The 21,055-nt window shown below is 39.4% G+C and overlaps 1 protein-coding gene across 3 annotated transcripts in view; it reads left to right on the top strand.

Annotated features, from left to right (window-relative positions):
* The window catches only part of epha8 (eph receptor A8), a 158,662-nt gene that overhangs the window by 125,818 nt on the left and 11,789 nt on the right, over window positions 1-21,055 (top strand). The window contains exons 4-14 of one of the 3 annotated variants that reach the window (XM_017714811.2): window positions 5,777-5,932; window positions 6,344-6,619; window positions 7,836-8,015; window positions 8,835-8,959; window positions 11,649-11,811; window positions 13,107-13,224; window positions 15,696-15,763; window positions 15,945-16,070; window positions 16,309-16,494; window positions 17,626-17,687; window positions 19,507-19,716. In XM_017714811.2, coding sequence (XP_017570300.2) covers window positions 5,777-5,932; window positions 6,344-6,619; window positions 7,836-8,015; window positions 8,835-8,959; window positions 11,649-11,811; window positions 13,107-13,224; window positions 15,696-15,763; window positions 15,945-16,070; window positions 16,309-16,494; window positions 17,626-17,687; window positions 19,507-19,716 — 1,670 coding nt within the window. The remainder of the gene's footprint in view (window positions 1-5,776; window positions 5,933-6,343; window positions 6,620-7,835; window positions 8,016-8,834; window positions 8,960-11,648; window positions 11,812-13,106; window positions 13,225-15,695; window positions 15,764-15,944; window positions 16,071-16,308; window positions 16,495-17,625; window positions 17,688-19,506; window positions 19,717-21,055) is intronic. The other 2 variants (XM_017714812.2, XM_017714813.2) reach the window with 2 other exon arrangements.

The following is a 21,055-nucleotide window of genomic DNA, read 5'->3' on the forward strand; positions in this document are numbered from 1 at the left end:
ATTGCAGTTTGCAGAAAAACTATTTGTAGAGGTGTGCACTTATTTGCACTTAGAAAATTGACAAAATATGTCATTTCACATTGAATTCCAAATGGGCATATATTTTACAAAACATAATACAATTTCTAAGTTACAACATCTATCTTGTGACAATGTACAGTTTTGTGTTTGTATATATATATATATATATATATATATATATATATATATATATACTACTACTACTACTACTGTCACACGTCTTCACCCTGAACACCTTTGTGGTGAGTTGGACATACAACTTGTGCAGCTGACCAATGCACTAGTGGCTGAAGGCAATCAAATCTTTACAGCAGTGTTCCAACATCTAGTGTAAAGCTATTCCAGAGGAGTAGAGGCTGTTACTACAGTAATGGGGGCAAACTCCATATTAATACCCTTGATTTCAGAATCACTATTGGATGAGCAGGTGTCTACAAATGTTGGCGATATAGTTAATTATATCTATAATGACATAGTTAACTAAGAACGAATAAAACACTGTCTGAACACTGCAGCCTTAACACCACTATGTTTTCTCTTCAATGCTACCGTCACTAACAACCTTAGGCCGCGTTTTAACAACACTGTGACAGGTACATGTACTCAAACACAGACTTCACACTCTCTGCTTCCTGGAGATCTCTTCAGGGACCAAACCACGGCTGCTAACGAGCTGGGATGGCCATCTAAGTGATGAATGAGTCTGTCAGTGACATCATAGCTGGAAATGGGCCACTCTATCACTGGTCGTCTTTACACGTGGCCTGTAAATAATTCTGGGGTCCCTCTCTGTACTGTAGGGGCTGCCTCATGATCTGGACTCTTGAGTGTACATGTCTAACTCAGTCATCACAAGGTGCCCTGCTTTCAATTAAGATAAGCCTTGTTTAAGTCACTGTAGTAGCACTGTAGTGACAGCTGTTAGTGTTCATAGACAAATAGGACAATGTCCTGTAATGACCCATACAGGTCAACATCAGGTAGCTCAAAGGTTAGAAAATGAATGTAACAATATATATATATATATATATATATATATATATTTCTTCTGAAATCAAGGGTATTAATATGGAGTTTGCCCCCATTACTGTAGTAACAGCCTCTTCTCCTCTGGAATAGCTTTACACTAGATGTTGGAACACTGCTGTAAAGATTTGATTGCCTTCAGCCACTAGTGCATTGGTCAGCTGCTCAAGTTGTATGTCCAACTCATCCCAAAGGTGTTCAGGGTGAACTGAAATGAAGACGTTTGACAACAGTAGCTGCTCTCAAGAGTGGAATTTGCTAAATAGAAGGAGTGTCTGGATACTTTTGGACTCGCAGAGTACTTATTGGTCACTTTATGTCAATTATTTTTATGGTTTTGAGGGAAAACACATGTACAGCAAGGCAAAGCAGCAAAATACTACAGCGCTGAGATAAAAATGATGTAGTCAAACTTCAAAAAAGTACTGATCTCAATTCCTAGAAAAAAATGAGTCATTATAACAAAAATGTAGCATATAAAACATTTTTCTATTGTTCATTTTGTGAAATACAGAGAGTTTATTTTCTCAACAACGATTCAGGTTCCTCCAACAAACGGTCACTCTTAGCGCTCAAATAGCAAATAGTTTATTACCTAAAGCAAAGAATCGATGTTATTCAATTTATGAGTTTAAACTTACTCAGTTCATAAGAAAAAAGGGATATTGTCTAAAGAAAAGGCAGTAGGCACATGGGTTGCCTCGGCTTTTAAACCTAGAGACATTTTTAGCCTTTATAAACAAGTTAAATCATAAAAGTATGCAGCAACTTAATAACAACAACAACAATAATAATAATAATAATAATAATAATAGCAATAATGTTTCTTTATATAGCACCTTTCATATATTAAAATACAGTTCAAAGTGCGTTACAACGCAAAATAATAACAGAGGGAGAAGAAAAAGTAGAATTAATTAAACAATAAATAAACAGCAGAAAATCTGATGTATTCATAATTGAAATGCATAGGATAAAAGCATAAAATAGAAGCAGATAAAAAAAAATAAAAAATAAAATGCAATAAATAAATAAATAAAAGTAGCAGTAATATTCCAGTAAAAAAAAGGAAACATAAAAAAAAAAACTACTTAAAGTAAAGAAATAAGTTTTTAACTGCTTTTTTTAAACATTGACAGAAGTAGCCTAATAGATGTTTATTGGTAATGTGGTCCAGATCTTTAAAATATAGTAGTAAAATTATATAGTCCATTCTAAAAGAGACGGGCAGCCAGTGCAGTGGTGCTAAAACCTTGTGGGCAGATCTTGGTTCCCTTGATTTGAATTAACTGATGGACTACAACTACCATGAACACTAGAACTGACCCTGCTTTGCTGTCCGCATGACCATGTTTGAGAAGATTTGGGAAGTGGAAAACGTTATGCTGAGCACCATTATTCTAACTGAATATGATCACCATGAGCACTAGTACTTCACAAAACATTTGAAGAAAACTGCTGGGTCTGATCCACTCATGCCAGGACAACACACACCACAAGATCAGTGCCTATGCAGTGCTCATAAGGATCCACCTCCCAAACACCTGCTCTGCGGTGGTCCAGTGGGGTCCCGACCATTGATGATCAGGGTAAAGGTGGGACAACGAATTATGCAGAGAAACAGATGGTCTGCAATTATGGAGCTACAAAGTGCAGGTACATGATAAGTGGTGTACCTCAGGCGGGTGTACCTAATAAAGTGCTCAATGAGTGTACATTTTATAAGAAGAGCACGGATTACAACCTAGACTTTCCAGGCTGTGCTTCCCCCTCGTCCCCCCGCCCGAACATTTAAGATTCAGCCGGAGCCTGGCAGGCCATAAATAAGACCTGAGTATGTGAGAACAAATTTTCCATCGCAGCCACTTTTTCCACCATATTTATTTATCCATTTATACCAAGAGTAAGAAAAAAAATCAAGGTCAGTATACAATGGCTGTAAATATTCATTAAAATTCATTGTAATGCAAATCCCCCCTGCAATGGGCGCACTGCACTGACAGGTGCTGACAAACCAAACAACGTGCCGATACAAAAGAGAGGGGAAAAAAACAAACAAACAAGCAAAACGCCGGCCCTAATGTGGAATGTGTAAACACCCCTGGACGAAAACAAAAAAAGCCTGGCGCCGACGTTTTCCTCACCCTCAAATCCTCACATCCCATTCTCGCCCGAAAAATGCCCGAAAGGAAGGGTTCGTCAAGAACTGCCGAGGTCACCGGGGGGCATCGTGATTAATTTATCAAAAGACACAAGCTTGCAGTCCGTCCACTGCACAGCGGTTGTTTTGTGAGGGTATCGGCTAGATGTGCGTTGCCGATTGTGTAGCTGCTGGTAATCTGTCAAAAACTTCAAAGCGGCTAGACGGCTCTGCACTTGATGAGCGTGCAGTCCCGATGTTTATCGTGACCCGCTTTTCAACTCGGGAGCTTTTCAAAAAAACATCAAGGCACGGGGAGGATTAATGGGATAAAACGAGGAAAGAAACCAGACGGGGGATAAATATCGCAAGCAGGAATTCTTTTGGCATCCCTGGGGGATTCTGCAAGAGGAAAAAAAGAACCTGCAATTGCTCTATGCTAATTCTTCATTGCTTGTGTATCTTCATTTTCCTCTTGTGTTCTTGAGTCCACGCTCCTCATCAGTATGCCAACTCTGCGGACCACTACGGTCTCATTAGGCACTTGGGCCCGGGCAACATATTTACAGCATATTGCATTCAGAGCGTTTTCTTTGCCTTGAAAACTTTCCCTTGCTTAGCTTATGTGCTAGTCAACAAACAGCAGCTTTATTACAGTGTGAGAGCTAAATCATCAAGATGCTTATGGAGGCATAACATCAATGATGTTTTCATCTGGTGGACAAAAAGCTGAGTGTTTTCAGACATCATCGATGGATGTAGCATTTTTCTGAGTCTAGGCTTACACCCACTACAGCTTGCGTAGTCGACTAGTCATTCAGAAAAAAAAATAGTTGACTAGTCATTTTTACTAAATCCCCATATCCAAAAAAGGTGGGGCTCAAAATAGGACGCAATGATGTGCAAATCATGTGAACTATATTTTTAAAGGAAAATACTACAGAGACAACCTATCAGACGCTGAAAATGAGTAATTTTATTGTTTTTCGGAAAATACATGCCCATTTAAAAATTGATGCCAACAACATATTCCAAAAAAGTTGGGACGGGGCCTTTTTACCACTGTGTTCATCACCTCTTCTTTAACAGCACTCTGTAAGTTTTTTGGAACTGAGGAGACACTGCTGTAGTTTTGAAAGTGAAGTGTTTTCCTGTTCTTGTTTGAAATTGGATTTCAGCTACTTAACAGTTCGGGGTTTCATTTGTCATACTTTTTAATTCCTAATGCACCAAATGTTATCAGCGGTGACAGATCTGGACTGCAGGCAGGCCAGTTTAGCACCTGGACTCATTTAATACGGAGCAATGCTGTTGTAATACATGCAGAATGTGGCTTTTGAACTGTGCACTGATACCAAGCTGAGTGGTCTTTAGCCCGGAGGACACAGCATCCATGATTTCCAAAGAGAATTTCAAATGTTGATTTGAAAGACCACCGGACACTTTTCCACTTATGCTCAGTCCATTTTAAATGTGATTGGACCCAGAAAAGGTGGCAGCATTTCTGGATTTGGTTGACGTATAGTTTCTTCTTTGCGTTTTAGAGCTTTAACCTACATTTGTGGATGCAGTGATGAACTGTGTTCACAGACAGTGGTTTTCAGAAGTGTTTCTGAGCCCATGCAGTGATTTCAACTACAGAATCATGTCTGTTTTTAATGCAGTGCTGCCTGAGGGCCCAAAGATCACGGCCAGCTAATACTGGTTTTTGGATTCATCCCTTTCTCTGGATTCTCTGAATCTTATAATGATATTTCATACTGTAGTTGATGAAAAGCAAAGGTTCTTGGCTATTTTACAGAAGTATGTTATTTCTGAATTGTCACACTTTTTAACACGCAGTCTTTCAGAGTGGTGAAGCCCTACTCATCTTTACTTCTGAAAGACTCCGCCTCTCTGAGATGCTCTTTCATACCCATATCATGTTACTGACCTGTTGCCAATTAACCACCAGGTTATTTTTTTCAAGCATTACACAACTTTACCAGCCTTTTTTTCCCGTTCCAACTTTTTTGGAAAGTATTGTTTGCATCAAATTCAAAATGGGCAAATATTTTTCAAAAAACAATCAAATTTCTCAGTTTCAACTTTTGATATGTTATATTTGTACTATATTCAATGAAATATAAGGTTTAAATGATTTGCACATCATTGCATATAATTTGTCTTTACATTTTGCACAGCGTCCCAACGTTTTGGGAAATGTGGTTGTAAATACAAACAGAATGCAGCGATGCTAGAATATTTAAACCTGATATTTAATTGAAAACTGTATATATCAAATGTTAAAACTGAAGAACGTTTTTTTTTAATGCCCATTTTGAATTTGATTCCAACAAAACATCTTTAAAAAATTGGGACGTGGCAACAAAAGACTGATTAAGTTACACAGTGCTAAAAAAAAAAACCCTGATGGTTAATTGGCATCAAGTCAGTAACATGACTGGGCGTGAAAAGGGCAAATTAGAATTAATCAATAATCAAATGATGATCAATCACAACTCAATGATGAAGTGATAGTATAATTACAGTGCTGGTCTAATGAGTGTAAAAAGGTGATTACGGTCTTCTTATCTATTGTCTTTTCAGCTTGTGAGGTCGGCTTCTACAAACCACTCGCTGGTGACCAGCTGTGTGGGAAATGTCCTTTGCACAGCCACTCAGAGACCAGAGCCGCTCTCACTTGCCCTTGCGATGCCAACTACTACCGTGCGCCCACGGACCCCTCGGCTGCCCCCTGCACAAGTGAGTCCCATAGCTCCTCAGGTCTGGGTTAGTCTTCATTTCTGTTGTTGCCATTTTTGATCAATTTTTGACATTGAAACAAATGGAAAATATATCTGTGTTGTGAGGTTTTAACTCTTAATACTAACTGTTAATACAGAATGTGAATGCAACAAATTACATAACTATCTACGCAATTAATTTTATGTTCATGCAAGATTTAAATAATATTGAAATAAGACCCTCTCCAGGTTTATTCCAGGAAATTCTATTCATTCTTTCAAAAAGATGTCAAGACCAGTACAGAGTCACTCATTTTCTTGAAAGCAAATTCAATAATGTTAGTTTGATTTACAAATGTGAGCCTGGACCCCCCTAACCCCCCGTAATGAATCTGTAATTGAATGCTCTATGACCTTACTGTCCTCACAGGACCCCCATCGGCCCCTGTAAATTTGATTTCATCTGTAAATGGGACCTCTGTCAGCCTGGAGTGGGGGTCTCCTTTGGATACTGGTGGGCGGACTGATCTCATCTACGATGTGCAGTGCCAGAGGTGTGTAAATGGTGGTCAGTGTGAGGACTGCAGCGCTGGAGTCGGGGGCACTGGAACTAGTATCAGCGGAGGGGTTGGAGGTGTTGTAGGAGCATTCGGAAGCTCAGGTGGAGGAACAAGTGGGAGCGGAGGAGGCATGGTGTCTCGAACAGGTAGGGACAGGAATTTTGACCTACTTTTGATGACTGTCATTCAGACATCCACATTTTAAACACATTGTGCTTGAAAACCATGACAAGAAATATACATCGGTCAGGCTTAACATTCTGACCACCTCCTTGTTTCTGCGCTCATTGTCCACTTTATCAGCTCCACTTACTGTATAGCTGGTCTCTGTAGTTCTACAGTTACAGACTGTAGTCCATCTGTTTCTCTGATACTCTGTTACCCTGTTCTTCAGTGGTCAGGACCCCCATGGACCCTCACAGAGCAGGTACTATTTGGGTGGTGGGTCATTCTCAGCACTGCAGTAACACTGACGTGGTGGTGGTGTGTTAGTGTGTGTTGTGCTGGTCTGAGTGGATCAGACACAGCAGTGCTGCTGGAGTCTTAAACACCTCAGTGTCACTGCTGGACTGAGAATAGTCCACCAACCAAAAATATCCAGCCAACAGCGTCCTGTGGGCAGCGTCCTTTGACCACTGATGAAGAACTAGAGGATGATTAGCTCAAACTATGCAGTAGCAGATGAGCTGTGATCTCTGACTTTAGAGGGTGGACCAACAACGCAGGTGTGTCTAATAGAGTGGACAGTGAGTGGACACAGTGTTTAATGTCATAATGTAATGCCTGATCGGTGTGTTATTATAAATAAAAAACAGAACTTCACATTGGTAAAGTTTTAATACAGTCCATATCTGCTGTTGGAGCAACACCTTGTATCTCCATTTATGTTGCTTTTCAGTTTTTGACAGAATTTGGAAACACCTGTTGCCCTTTACACTGCCTGTAAATTTCACCGTGCATGAAGCAAAGGAAACGGCCCAAAACTACTTGGGAAAAACTCTGGTTCCACTGACTTACATTAAAAGTAAACCAGGTTTTTTCCTTCTCCTGTAAACTTCTCCTTTGCAGATAGAACCTCATAGAACTAAGTTAGAGTTTGACTTTGCAGCAACATTTTTGTTTTCCAGATAAAAAAATCCAAAAACCAAAAAAAAAATCTTACTTAACAACTTTAAATTTTAATAGTTTATTAAATTTGGTGCAATAAAGAAGAACTCAATTTTGGCAAAAATGTCAGATAGAACCTTCTAATTCCAAACTGACTTGTTTTGTTTTCCAAAGTACATATATATGATTAAGTGGTCACTATAATGAGTTTTGATATCTGTATATTTGAATAACCACGGTCATCCTTACGAACAGGAGCTGCCCCCATTCGGTTTATCCCCCAGCAGATGGGGCTGACGGAGCCATGGGTTAATGCGGTGAATCTGGTGGCTCACGCTAACTATACCTTCCGCATCCTGGTGATGAACGGGGTCACTCATTTGAGCAATGAGCCGCTGCCCTACATCACGGTTAACGTTACCACGAATCAGGCAGGTAGGAGACTCTTACTGCATTTTGACTGCCACCCCATCACTGATTAGAATAGAACCTCACATATTGCATTTAATTGTTGATGCATTTTAACTTCTGATACCACTTTGGCACTACTTGCATATTTATTTTTGCTATAAGTCATGACTGTTTTGAAATTCAGAGGGATGTAGATTTTATAGCCGATTTCACAGCTTCACAAATGTAATATCTTCTGATACTGGTGGTCGTCCAGATCCCTCTGCCCTGCACAGACGGCCTTCCTCTTTGAGTTTTTTGCGCCATGTCCAAATCTGCTTTCCAGTTGGTGCATTTTTATTTAATTTTCTGGAAAACGCATGCTGCACACTCTTGTAGGACTGTGTTTGAGCATATTGTAACACACGAAATGCCTTTTCATTTCTAGTGAACACCATTCTTTAACCTGAAAAAAACATTAGAAATCAAACTGGGTTGGTTTTTACACATTTTGGTAAAATTGAGATCATTTGAGGGAGAATTTCCTGTGTTATTAGACTACGAAATGATATCAATTTTTTGGGAATTCACCCAGTTATATACTGTAAACGAATGTAATGCAACCAATAATGTTGTACCTCATTTTCAAATAAAATGAATGTTTTGCAAGCTCATGTTATGTTATATTAGCCTAAAGTGATGCACATTGTGATCTAGCAATGCCCCGGGCTCTGGTAAGTTCTCACAAAGTGGACCTGAACTATTTAGTTGAGCGATCACACACAGACAGAACACCTACATCTCTCTTTGCAAACAGAAAAAGGTCTTAGTAAGAAATTTGTATATCAACAACTGCTGTTCCAGCTCCCTCTCAAGTGATGGCTGTCCGTCAGGAGAATGCCAGCATGAACAGCGTCACCCTCATGTGGAATGAACCAGAACAGCCCAATGGAGTCATACTGGAGTATGACATCAAATACTATGAAAAGGTATGATAACCTTTTTGCCGTATTGAGAAATCACATGACTGAAGCAGAAGAGTACGTTAAAAGGCAGAGTTGGCTTTCTGCATTAGTTTTAAAAGGCTAAACCAGTGGAGACAAACAGAGCATTGTTGGTCTATTGAACAGCATTGATATTTTTCAGGTGTGCTATTTTAGCTGCAGACCAGCCGTGTGAATGCGGCTGTGATTCCCAAGGGGTTAACTCTTGTTGGTCCACACTTGTCACAACATACAAATGGCCTGAGAGAGCCATTAAATGGAGGGTCAGATTTTATGGGCTAGCTCGGCCGCAGATAGCACAATTTAATCACATGGCTCAATGGCAGCTCCAGTTAATTGAAAGGAAATTACCAACCAGTGGTGGTTTGTAACTGATTTGGTCCGATTATTGAAAGTGACAATGACTGCAAACAGTGTGAGCTGTGCCAAGCGCCACAGAGAAGTTAATTGCGGAGTGGGCCGGGAGCTTTGCCGGCTAATGGGGCAAAAGGGATCTCAGCTGTGCAGGGAAATTAGCAAGCAGTGGACCGCTCAACAAGACGACTATAGAAATGAGTTCAGTGTAGCCAGTAGCTACATTTACATGCACACCACTGGTTTAATGTTAGTCCAAGACTGCTAGTCTTACTAAGATACACTCACATAAACAGCACGGTTTGGTCATCATTGGTTTTTGCTCAGTTTTGTGGCACTTTCTGCAGTACCACACTCATGATGACACCTTTACAATAACAGCTTTGGGAAGGTCTAAACGTCCTTTATGTAAAACATTTAATCACAAATAAACATTGTGAGATGGCGGCACGGTGGCGTGGTGGGTAGCGCTGTTGCCTCACAGCAAGGAGGGCCTGGGTTCGATTCCCCGGCCGGGCGACCAGGGTCCTCCCCGTGTCTGCGTGGGTTTCCTCCGGGTTCTCCGGTTTCCTCCCACAGTCCAAAGACATGCAGTCAGGCCAATTGGACATGCTAAATTGCCCCAGTGTGTGAGTGTCTGTCTGTCTGCCCTGTGATGGACTGGCGACCTGTCCAGGGTGTAACCTGCCCGATGACCTGGGCTGGGTTATGCTCTTGGCTTGGTCCAGTTTCTAAGACTGAATCTCAGATGGTTCCACCTATAAAGTCCACTGCATAGGTCATAACGTATGTCTTCTAAACCCAAATAGAGCACTGAATGTTATACTGAGTCATGCAGCTCATGAATGGAATGAACAGCCTTAGACAGTTGAAGAACTTTAGCTGTTTAGTGCATGTAAACATACTTTATCTGAATGCTATCTGAAATGTAGTCCCATTAAAACACATGACACTCTCACTAAAAGACACTCCAGTTAAAAGACACACCTACAACAGGGCACTCGCTACACAAGAACCCCCATTAAAAGGCACTCCTGCTGCAAGACACTCCCCCTCTCACGATTGGCCCCTCCCAGTCCTGTCCATGTGTTCGTGTTTTGGTTTAGCCCATGTGTATTTGTTTTGGTTTTTCTAGTCCTGCCCCCTTGTTTTGTGACTCCGCCCCTGGTTGTTTTCACCTGTCCCTGGTTTTCCCTTTGTTACTTAAGCCCTGTGTTTGCACTTTGTCTTGGCTGGTCTTTGTATCGGTCTTTGCCTGATGTATTGGTCTATGTTGGATGTTTGTTTAAATCTCTGCTGTGTTGTTTGAACCTGTTTATAGTTTGTATGTCATGTCTACCCCACGATCTGTCCGTATTGGCTCTGTGACCCTGGACGGTCTTGACCCTGACTTTGGATTTGCCCTCAATAAAAGTCGCTTACCTCCGCACATGCGTCCGCTACCTCGCTCCTCGTTACACCCCCCACAAGACACTCCCCCGACAAGACACTCCCATTCAGACACCCCTGCTACAGCTCTATTAAAAATGAGAGGTCAGGTCAATTTAAAATGATACAGTAACTGATTACATCGCTTTTCTTGAGTTGACACAACTTGAGGACACAAGATCACCCAACTCAAATTCCTTAATTGAGTCAAATGGTCTCAAGTTTTTTAGTCTCCACCAGCATGAATGACATATTTTAGTGGATATTCCATGATTGACAAGATGTGGTTTGATGTTTTTCAGCAGTTATTTTGTGAAATGCGCTTTTCATTAAAAACGTCATTGGTGTCGCCTTTCTTATGCATAACACCAATGAGGATCGGTCACACCAGCGACACCTATTGATAGATTAAAAAGAGGACATTTCTGTAGAATGACCCAAATGTTAACAAAGTATTGTTAAAATCTTTTTTTTGTACTAACAAATAAAACCCATTCACTTATATCATTTAAAAATAAAGATATAAAACTCAGAAGACACATTTAGGTTCATTTGTCTTTTTTTGTACGGTAAATGTGGACATTTCGGCCGGTAGTTTCTACCATCACCACAGTAAAGAAATCGGAGTCTGTGTTTCTCCAGAATGTACAGTTTCACATTATTTCTCCCTATTAATAGTCTTGATTTCAGAAGAAACGTTGGATGAGTAAGTGTGTACGTATCTTTTTTGGTCTGACAGTCACATTGCCTTTTTTGTCATATTCTTAACTGAGGCCTGTAGAAGCGCTCATGCTTTATCTTAGCTAATGTGGCTTTGACCTATTTGAAGGTTCATTTGAGATTCTACAGTGTACAAACCTGAACAACAGCCTCATTGATCCTCTTTCTACAGGACAAAGAGCAGCAGAGTTACTCCACCTTGAAGTCAAAGACCACCAGTGCTAAAGTTTCCGGCCTCAAGCCTGGCACCAGTTACATCTTCCAGATCCGTGCCAGGACCTCGGCTGGCTGCGGCCGCTTCAGCCCGTCTGTGGAAATCCAGACTGGAAAAGCAGGTGAGAACCCGATGAGGCAGTTCTTCCCTCTACTCTACACTGTCTGGAGTATTACTGGATTTCTTATTGTGAAGCACAGCACAGTCATTAGCAGCGTTCTGTAGTCTAAAGTCATACCAGTTTAGTCACGCAGTAAACATCAATAAGTCATTGTGGTCCATACCGCAAAACCGTGGTACAGAAGGGTTTGAGGTGGCCTTCATAGCAGATTGATTCTGCTGTTATTAGAGGGTCACCTTGCACTGAATCCCTATTGCCCACTTATAATCGGCTTGGCTCTTGGTAGGTCACAACACATATTTGATGTAAGCGTCTTTAAAAAAAAAACTTAAGCGCGGTCTCCTGAGGTTTCGCTGAGCGGCAGTGCTGATCGTTTCATCCCTTAAGATAAAGACCAGTTGACAGTCAAAGAACAGGAGGCTCTCGGTAGAGTAGTTTGTTCATTAAAATGAAAATTCAATTAAAATTGACATTTTTCTTTGCCCACTTTTGAAATATGAAGCAATCTGGAAGTTTGGAACTTCATTCTCAATGCTTTTCTCAGTCATTATAACTCAGCTATTATAACTACATTCTCAATGTCATTTTCAGTCATTATAACATAGTTATAGCTCAGTTATTATAACTTCGTTCTCAAGTCATTTTAACCCCAGTATAGCTTGGTTATCTTTACTGCATTTTCTATGGCATTCTTAGTCTTTATTACTCAGTTATTATAATGTCATTCTGAATGTTATTCTCAGTCATTATAATTCATTATGACTCAGTTATAGCTCAGTGATTATAACTTCTTTCTCAATATCATTCTTAGTTATTATAAGTCAGTCAGTATAACTTCATTCTCAATGTTATTTTCAGTCACTGAAACCTTTTTAACTTTTAAGTTATTATAACTGCGTTCTCAATGCCATTCTTGGTCTTTATAACTAAGTTATTATAACTTCATTCTAAGTGTTAGTGTCAGTCATTATAACTCATTATGTATCAGGTATAGCACACTTATTACAGTTTATCATGTATTTCTCATCATTTTAGTATAATTTATATGTCATTTCAACATTTTATACATATTTACTAATTATTAAAAACATTTTTTAGGACTAGTTTATTGTAACTTCAGTCATTAATATGCAGCAAATTTAGTTTCATATTCAGATTTGGAAAATTCAAAAATGATTCCAAACTTCCAAACTATGAGTCTAAACTTTTGATCTGAGGTATGTGCTAGTCTTTTATCTTTCTTCTCATATCTCTCTCTTTGCATGGATCTTTCTGTGGCTGCCCTCATCTTCCAGTCCCCTTACGCTACAACACAGTGACCATTATCTGGATCTGCATGGCGTTGGTCACAGGGCTTGTGACCTTTCTGGCCATTGTCATCTGCAGAAAACGGCAAGAGGAGTACTTTGAATTGTCTGCCTTTTCTTTTTCTAATTTATAACACAGTGTAAAAAAACACAGAATAGAAAAGCTTTTATAGGCCAGAGAAGTTAGAGATGCACAGTGCTTTGCTGAACTTAGAGACCTACTCTCATTTATTTAATTTCCAGTCAAACCATCAAGTACAAGTTATTCATTTTGCAGCATCAGGAAACAGAAGCAGAAAACGTTTATTTAGAAGCGTCCCCAGCTGAATATATCAAACCCCTTGCCTTCATCATGTCTTCCATTCTTTTCAGGAGACATGCTTTCAGTTTTTCAAAGAAATCTACAGGGATGTTTTTCCACACCTCCAAAGCTCAGCCCAAACATTTTCAGTGATGTTGAGTTGGTGGTCAGTCCACTGTTCTGAGTCCACTGTTCTAAATTTAGCTGGGAAAAAATATCGGGACAGGATCGTGTTTATGTTTACCCCTGTGTAAAATCACATCAATAGCACGTTTGGTGATTAGAGCATAAAGACCTTGTTTACACCTGGTCACTTCATGTATCTTACGTCCGGATTGTACCCAGACAAGATTTTAGCCACATGCATTTACATTTATAGTCAGATACGTCCCTGTTTAGTCAGACTGATTTCCAATTGCTGTGCGGGACAGAATACGCAAATCTGCTCATTACATGGCAACCAAAGCTGTTTAGATATTTTTTGAATGTTTCACAGTTCCTGTGAGTCAGCTGCAGTTTGTCGTCTGCTCTCGGCAGGGTTTTGTATGTCCAGTGGGTCTTGGAGAGATGGATGCATTTTACACTGCTATATCATGGGGCTCAAATTCTTCCCAGACCACCTCTTGTGGTTTGAAGGATCTGAATTGTATCTGTTTTAAATGTATCATGGGTGTGTTTAGACTTGAATTTTTATGGGTCTTGGCCCTATCCAGATACAGTCCTGATACTCAAGATGCATAAAGTGGCCAAGTGTAAATGGGGTCAAACAGATCACGTTCTGAAAGTGAAATTTTGGGGTATTTTTCTGTTTCTTTTTCAACTGTACTACTGTATGGGGTGATTGTTTTCATATTTTGAGCTTAATAAGACACTTATTTTCAAGAAAGGACAGTTCTGGACAGCACACAGGCCAGTCTAGCCCCCATATTTATTGATGTTATAGCATGTGCAGAAGTTGCCTTAGTGTTATCAGGTTGAAATTATGATGGGTGTTCCTGAAGAAGATGGTGTCTAGAAGGCCATATATGCACTAAAATGTGTTCAGAGTTACTATTACTAATACTAATACCCCCATGCCTTGAAAGACCCTGGATTTTGAACTTTACACTGGTAACAATCTAGATTGTCCTTTTCTTCTTTGGTCTGGAGAACACAATGTCCATTATTTTCATAAACAATCTGAAAGGTGGACCCATTAGACCACTGTGCATCTCCAGTTTTGAAAATCCCTGTTCTTTAACTTTAATTTATGTGGCCAAATTTTAAGGCAAATGATTCAGTAACTGCATGAAATAAATCCACATTTTAATTCTATTTATATATTTATTTGTAAAAGTTCCCCTCAAATGAACAGAACGTGTGTTTTATGATCTACACATATCGCTATATACTTACAATTTACTGCTGAAAGCCAAAAATCTCAGACGCTCTTTGTGTTACTTTATAAAAATAATTTTTACAGAGCAGATCACTGAAGAGACACCGTCTGTTTATAGTTTAGAGCCCAGATTTGTGGAAAAACGGGTCGACTTTCAGCAAAAAAAAAAAAACTACTACTTTTTGAATGCGACATTTGAAATAGGAAAGTTAGGAAGAATACGACGAAATGCATTTTGGAACCACCGATGGTTCCAAGGAGTTTAAGAGACTACAAATATCTCCAGCTATTTTGACTGGGAATGAAATAAATGAAGGGTGGTCTCTGGCAAAGTTGGTCAAGCGATAGAAGGGGTTGTGCTGTTTGTAGGTAAATCATTATTCCAGAAGTTTCCTCCTCAGATGCTAAGTTTAATGCAAATTTTACATTTCTGCGTTTCTATATTAACAGTGCAAGTCCTTTGACTTTTTATATCTTCATAAGTCTGCTTGGAATTACTTTGATTACAGTTCATTATCAGTCACTTCAATGAAAAGGAAAGTTTTTTTTTGTTTTTTTTTTTGTTTTTCTCAACAGCACTTAATCATTTAATTCATAGGAGAGGGGATAAAGACACTGAGAAGTATATTTTATCCCCATATGACGCACAAGTATTAAAACATGAAATGACTCAATGTCCTCAGATAACAGAGAACAGAGAACTGTTTCTGACTTAATTAACTTTTACATTGAGGTTATAATTGCTAAACTCTTTCCCAACGATGCAAAGGTTTTGCTGTTGTATAATGTATTTATATTTGAATATGCAATATGTGAAATTTGAGCAAATGCTGTTGTATAAGGCGCATGACCTCTTTTGCAGTGTTCTCAAAATTGCTCTCCATATGTTATGTTACAGACATTGTGGCTACAGCAAGGCTTTCCAGGATTCGGATGAGGAAAAGATGCACTACCAGAATGGCCATGGTAGAAAAGACACTGTTCCTTCAAACTTCAGCTTTCAGTGCTTTTTATTCTGGGGAAACTTGCTTTTCAGGGCCAATATGTAGCAGTGGCTGCTGCCTGGGTGCTTCAGTGATTGTGACTGTGACTGAAAATTGCTTTCATCCGGCAATATGTGACCAAATGCTAATTCTGTTTATTCTAGTATCATTTCCAGAAGCCAGGTTTTATATTGATCCCCACACATACGAGGACCCATGCCAGGCTGTCCATGAGTTTGCCAGGGAAATTGAAGCTTCCAGGATCAAAATTGAGAAAATTATTGGCTCAGGTATATTTGGATTGCACATGGCAATACATACTGGGATTTAAAAAAACCTTCTACTACCATTTTCAATCATAAGGATGTGAGATGAGTATTGACATATTAATTCAATCCATATACAGATATATGTGCCATTTTTACAATGTGTGGCTCCTGCCTAATCGTCCTGTTGGATGTCAAAATTGCACTTCGAAACAAATGTCTGTGGTAAAATAGAGCCGTTTTACTCCTCTCTGCGGCGCAGGAGAGTTTGGGGAAGTTTGTTACGGCCGCATGAAGCTGCCGGGGAAGCGGGACATCCCGGTGGCCCTGAAGACCCTGAAGGCCGGCTACACGGAGAAACAGAGGCGAGACTTCCTGAGCGAGGCCAGCATCATGGCCCAGTTCGACCACCCTAACGTCATCCACCTGGAGGGAGTGGTCACACGAAGTAAGATGCAACACCTGATTGTGGCTTGAACGTTTGGAATCATTCGATATACAGTCGTATGCAGAAGCTTGAATATGTTTTATTATTATTATTATTATTTTATGAGAAAATAAGTGAACACATCCTTTACGGGAGGAAATGTAAATATGGCATTTTTCATCACATTTTAGTGCCAAATTTCGGTTTCACATATTAGAATAACCAGAATGCCAGAGCTTTTGCACAGGCCACATTTATTCTTCCCTTTCTTTTAAATGAATTAATTAATATGAATTTCTCTTCTTTTTTCTGTTCTCTTCTCTCCTTTTCTCTGTTTTTTCTTCTTTTCTCTTCTCTTCTCTTCTTTTCCCTGCTCTTCTCCTGTCCTTTTTCTCTTCTCTTTTGTTCTTTTCTCTTCTCTTCTTTTCTCTTCTCTTCTTTTTTCTCTTCTCCTCTTCTCTTCTCTTCTTTTCTATTCTCTTCTTTTTTCTCTTCTCTGCTCTTCTCTTCTCTCCTCTTCTGTTCTTTTCTCTTCTCTTCTCTTTTCTTCTCTTCTATTCTTTTCCCTGCTCTTCTCCTGTCCTTTTTCTCTTCTTTTCTCTTTTTTCTCTTCTCTTCTCTTCTTTTCTCTTCTCTTCTTTTTTCTCTTCTCCTCTTCTCTTCTCTTCTTTTTCCTGCTCTTCTCCTGTCATTTTTCTCTTCTCCTGTCTTTTTTCTCTTCTCCTGTCCTTTTTCTCTTCTCTTTTCTTTTCTCTGCTCTTTTCCTGTCCTTTTTCTCTTCTCCTGTCTTTTTTCTCTTCTCTTTTCTTTTCTCTGCTCTTTTCCTGTCCTTTTTCTCTTCTCCTGTCCTTTTTCTCTTCTCCTGTCTTTTTTCTCTTCTCTTTTCTTTTCTCTGCTCTTTTCCTGTCCTTTTTCTCTTCTCCCGTCTTTTTTTCTCTTCTCCTGTCCTTTTTCTCTTCTCTTTTCTTTTCTCTGCTCTTCTCCTGTCCTTTTTCTCTTCTCCTGTCTTTTTTCTCTTCTCTTGTCTTTTTTATCTTCTCCCCTCTTTTTTCTCTTCTCTTCTTTTCTTTGCTCTTCTCTTGTCTTTTTTCTCTTATCCTCTTTCTTCTCTTCTCTTCTCTTCTCTTCTCTTCTCTTCTCTTCTCTTCTCAGGTAAGCCAGTAATGATCATTACAGAGTATATGGAGAATGGGTCACTGGATTCATTCCTCAGGGTGTGTAAACTCCTCACTATCAGCAGCGTTTCTACCGCCAGTTACACTGTCAGGTGTTACATTTGTGTATTTTTAAAAATAATTCTTAATCACATAAAAAAATCATAATAAAAATGCTTTATGAGGCATTATTAAGGCTTTAAAAGTGTCACTCTTCATTATTATGCTCAGCTTTTAAAAGGGGAACTCCAGTGACTTTGCAAAATTGCTTAATCATTCGATGGTTTAGATGTGAACAGAATCATTCAGAGTGGTTGAGCTCTCTAGGAAAATGTACTGAGTCCAAATTGGTCATCATTATAGCACTTATAGGAGCCAGATGGCCCTGAAAGCTACATCCCATTAAGTTATTACACAAGATAAATGTGGTGCTAAAAACCATATCTTTTCCAATTTAGCGCTATTTTACCATTATCAGCGTGACATATTAAGCCTTATAGGATACATGTAAGTTCACTGGTCATTTTGGAAAACCATTAAAAAAGTGATATTTGTGGTGTAGACATACAGACGTCTGGTTCCTAGCACTACCGTGGTGAACAGTTCTGACTCGGGACATTTCTTTAGAAAGGCGCATTTCACACCAGTAAGTAATGATTGATATTTTGTTATTCTTTGTTATAAGTAAATAATTATTAAACTGCACTGTACTTTATGTAACAGTTCCGTCAACTGAGCGGTTCCGAGTGGTTGAGAACTGTTCTAGCCGTGCTGTTATTTCACCACCGCAGTACGTTTTCCACGAGCGCTGTATCACTACGCCGAGACGCCGTTGCTAAGCAACAACTTTGACAGCTGTAGGAGATGCTCAAGCCAAATTAAGGCAGGAATTGGTGCAGAGAAAGTATGAATCAATGTTCAGAAGGAACTGAACATTAAAACATATTAAACGCCGCGTTCACGGCCAGTTTATTAACTTCTTACTGTATTTATTTAACTGTTATAAAAGCAGTAGAGCACTCGAGGAGTGTGTTATCACTATAACATCACGGCTGTGATGATCTACGGCCACCAAACCACATCCGGGACGTTATTTCAGGATAACACTCAACCTCTCCGGTTCTATTGCTTAAATGAACTTTGGATATTCCCAAATTTGAATATTTCCAAACTCATAAAAAAGCAGACTGTGGATAGCAATTTAAAAACTTCTGCAGTGTCTTCAGGAATTAACCTTCTAGTAAACACAATCAGTATCTCAAGTAAGAAAATTGCTTTGGCTGTTCCTGCAATAGTTTATTTATTTAAATGGTAACTTTACAGGAGAAAGAAAACACGTACTTTACTTTTAATATAAATCAGTGGAACGAGATTTCATTTTGGGCCTTTTCCTTTGGTCCATTTATCATGAAATTTACACACAAAGTAAAGGGAAACAAGTCTTTTTCAAATTGTCAAAAAACTGAAAAATGATAAAAATGAGGATACAAGGTTTTGCTCTGACAGCAGCGATAAATATAATAACATTACAATTTGAATGACCTGAATACTTACAGCCTTATAACCAATGTTATAAAAATCATCTTCTTATAATTGTTTATACTTATTATAGGTGCTTTATACTTTTTATGCATATGTTATAGCCATGTAAAAGTCATTACAATGAAGAGTGTTAAAAAATGTTTATGAGTCACCAAGAAATGAATTGTAATACATCATCATGGCCTTATGAGGCATTATTGTAGTGCTTACAGAGTGTTGTAACCATAGTTAAAGTTGGGGTTTCATGATGCATTGAATTTTATTTTTCAAGATTCTTAATCAAATTTAATTAGAGCTGAACTAGAATTAGAAGTGATCTTTTTTGTTTTTCCAACAGAGACACGATGGTCAGTTCACCATCATTCAGCTAGTGGGAATCCTCAGAGGGATCGCAGCCGGCATGACTTACCTGTCTGATCTCGGATATGTCCACCGGGACCTGGCTGCCCGGAACATACTGGTTAACAGCAACCTGGTCTGCAAGGTTTCAGACTTTGGCCTGTCAAGGGTCCTGGAGGACGACCCTGATGCTGCCTACACAACCACTGTGAGTTTCTCAGACTCAAACAGACTGAAAACATCACACAGCTGAGCCAACAGGCTGCTGCCTTCTCACCACTCTGCAGTTCCAAAGTGTCAAATCGGAGAATGTTAATAATATATAACCAATTATGTTCATGATGTAGTACCTTGCAAAAGTCCAGTCAAAACAGCCATTAATTACAAGCTATTCATTTCTCAGGAGATATTTCCGAGGAGATTAGACATAAGATAAGACGCTTGCATGAAAAAAAAATCAAAGAAATTTTTTAAAGATACAGAGAAAACGGGAGTTCTAACAGCTATGAAAGACCTCCAGAGCTGTCTCCATCAGATGGACAGAACAGAAAGCTTTCATCTTTGAGAGAGAAGAAGAAATTAAACTGCTTCAGATCTGAAAACATTAGTTTCTGTCCGTCCTTTCACTGTGAGAAGACAATTCAGTGCTACAGGTCTGAAAGGATGTGTAGCTGTCAAGAATCAGACAAAGAAGCTGCTGCTGACCACCTCAGAGTGCAGACCTCAACAGCACTGGATTGTGTTTGGGATTACTGGGATCGAAAAATGTAAGGGCCTACGTGCCCTGCGAGGCATCACAAGTTCAGGGAACTCCAACTCCCAGAAGCCCTCGGGCTGATTAGGCCCAAGCTGGCACACCTGTGGACTCCTCTGCTTAAGGCTGTGGCAAACAGCAGCCCTTTGTCATACTTTTCTATCTCAGCATTTGTTTGAGCATGCTGCTTTCAGCATCCCCTTTGTTTGCCATTTTCCCGCCGTTTTTCTTATTTCCCAGTCATTGAGGTGCCTTCGCTTCCCAGTGGCACAGTGGAAACTCCTCGGACCACCAATCAGTATATCAGCGATTCGAGCCTGGCTCTGAGCCACCTCAAACCCAACGTGCACAATCACCCAATTCACACTCCCATCACCCTTTCGTCCCATAACAAGAAGCAGAAAAAGCAACCAACTTCTAAGACTGAACTTTGGAGGTGTGGATAAATATCCCTGCAGGTTTCTTTGAAACTCAAAGAAAACAAAAATGTTCTTGGCTGTTTAGACTAGAAGTTAAACAAATGAAGGGCACTGCTTAACTTTTGCACAGTACTGTATACGTATGCAATTATTGTAATATTAAACTGGTACTGTACAATACAGGATTCAAATAAATGCGTAGAAATAGTCATTTCAGATGTGTTTAAAATAAAGTGCATATGATGCTAAAGCGACTGATCTGTAGACCATCAATAATAAAGTTTTAATATATAAAAAATATCCACAATGACAGAAAAACAAGAGATTGCTATCTATACACAGTTGTGTATTATTCATCATTTAATAATGTCTTG

This window comes from Pygocentrus nattereri, chromosome 21, assembly GCF_015220715.1.
Source record: "Pygocentrus nattereri isolate fPygNat1 chromosome 21, fPygNat1.pri, whole genome shotgun sequence".
Classification (NCBI taxonomy): Eukaryota; Metazoa; Chordata; class Actinopteri; order Characiformes; family Serrasalmidae; genus Pygocentrus; species Pygocentrus nattereri.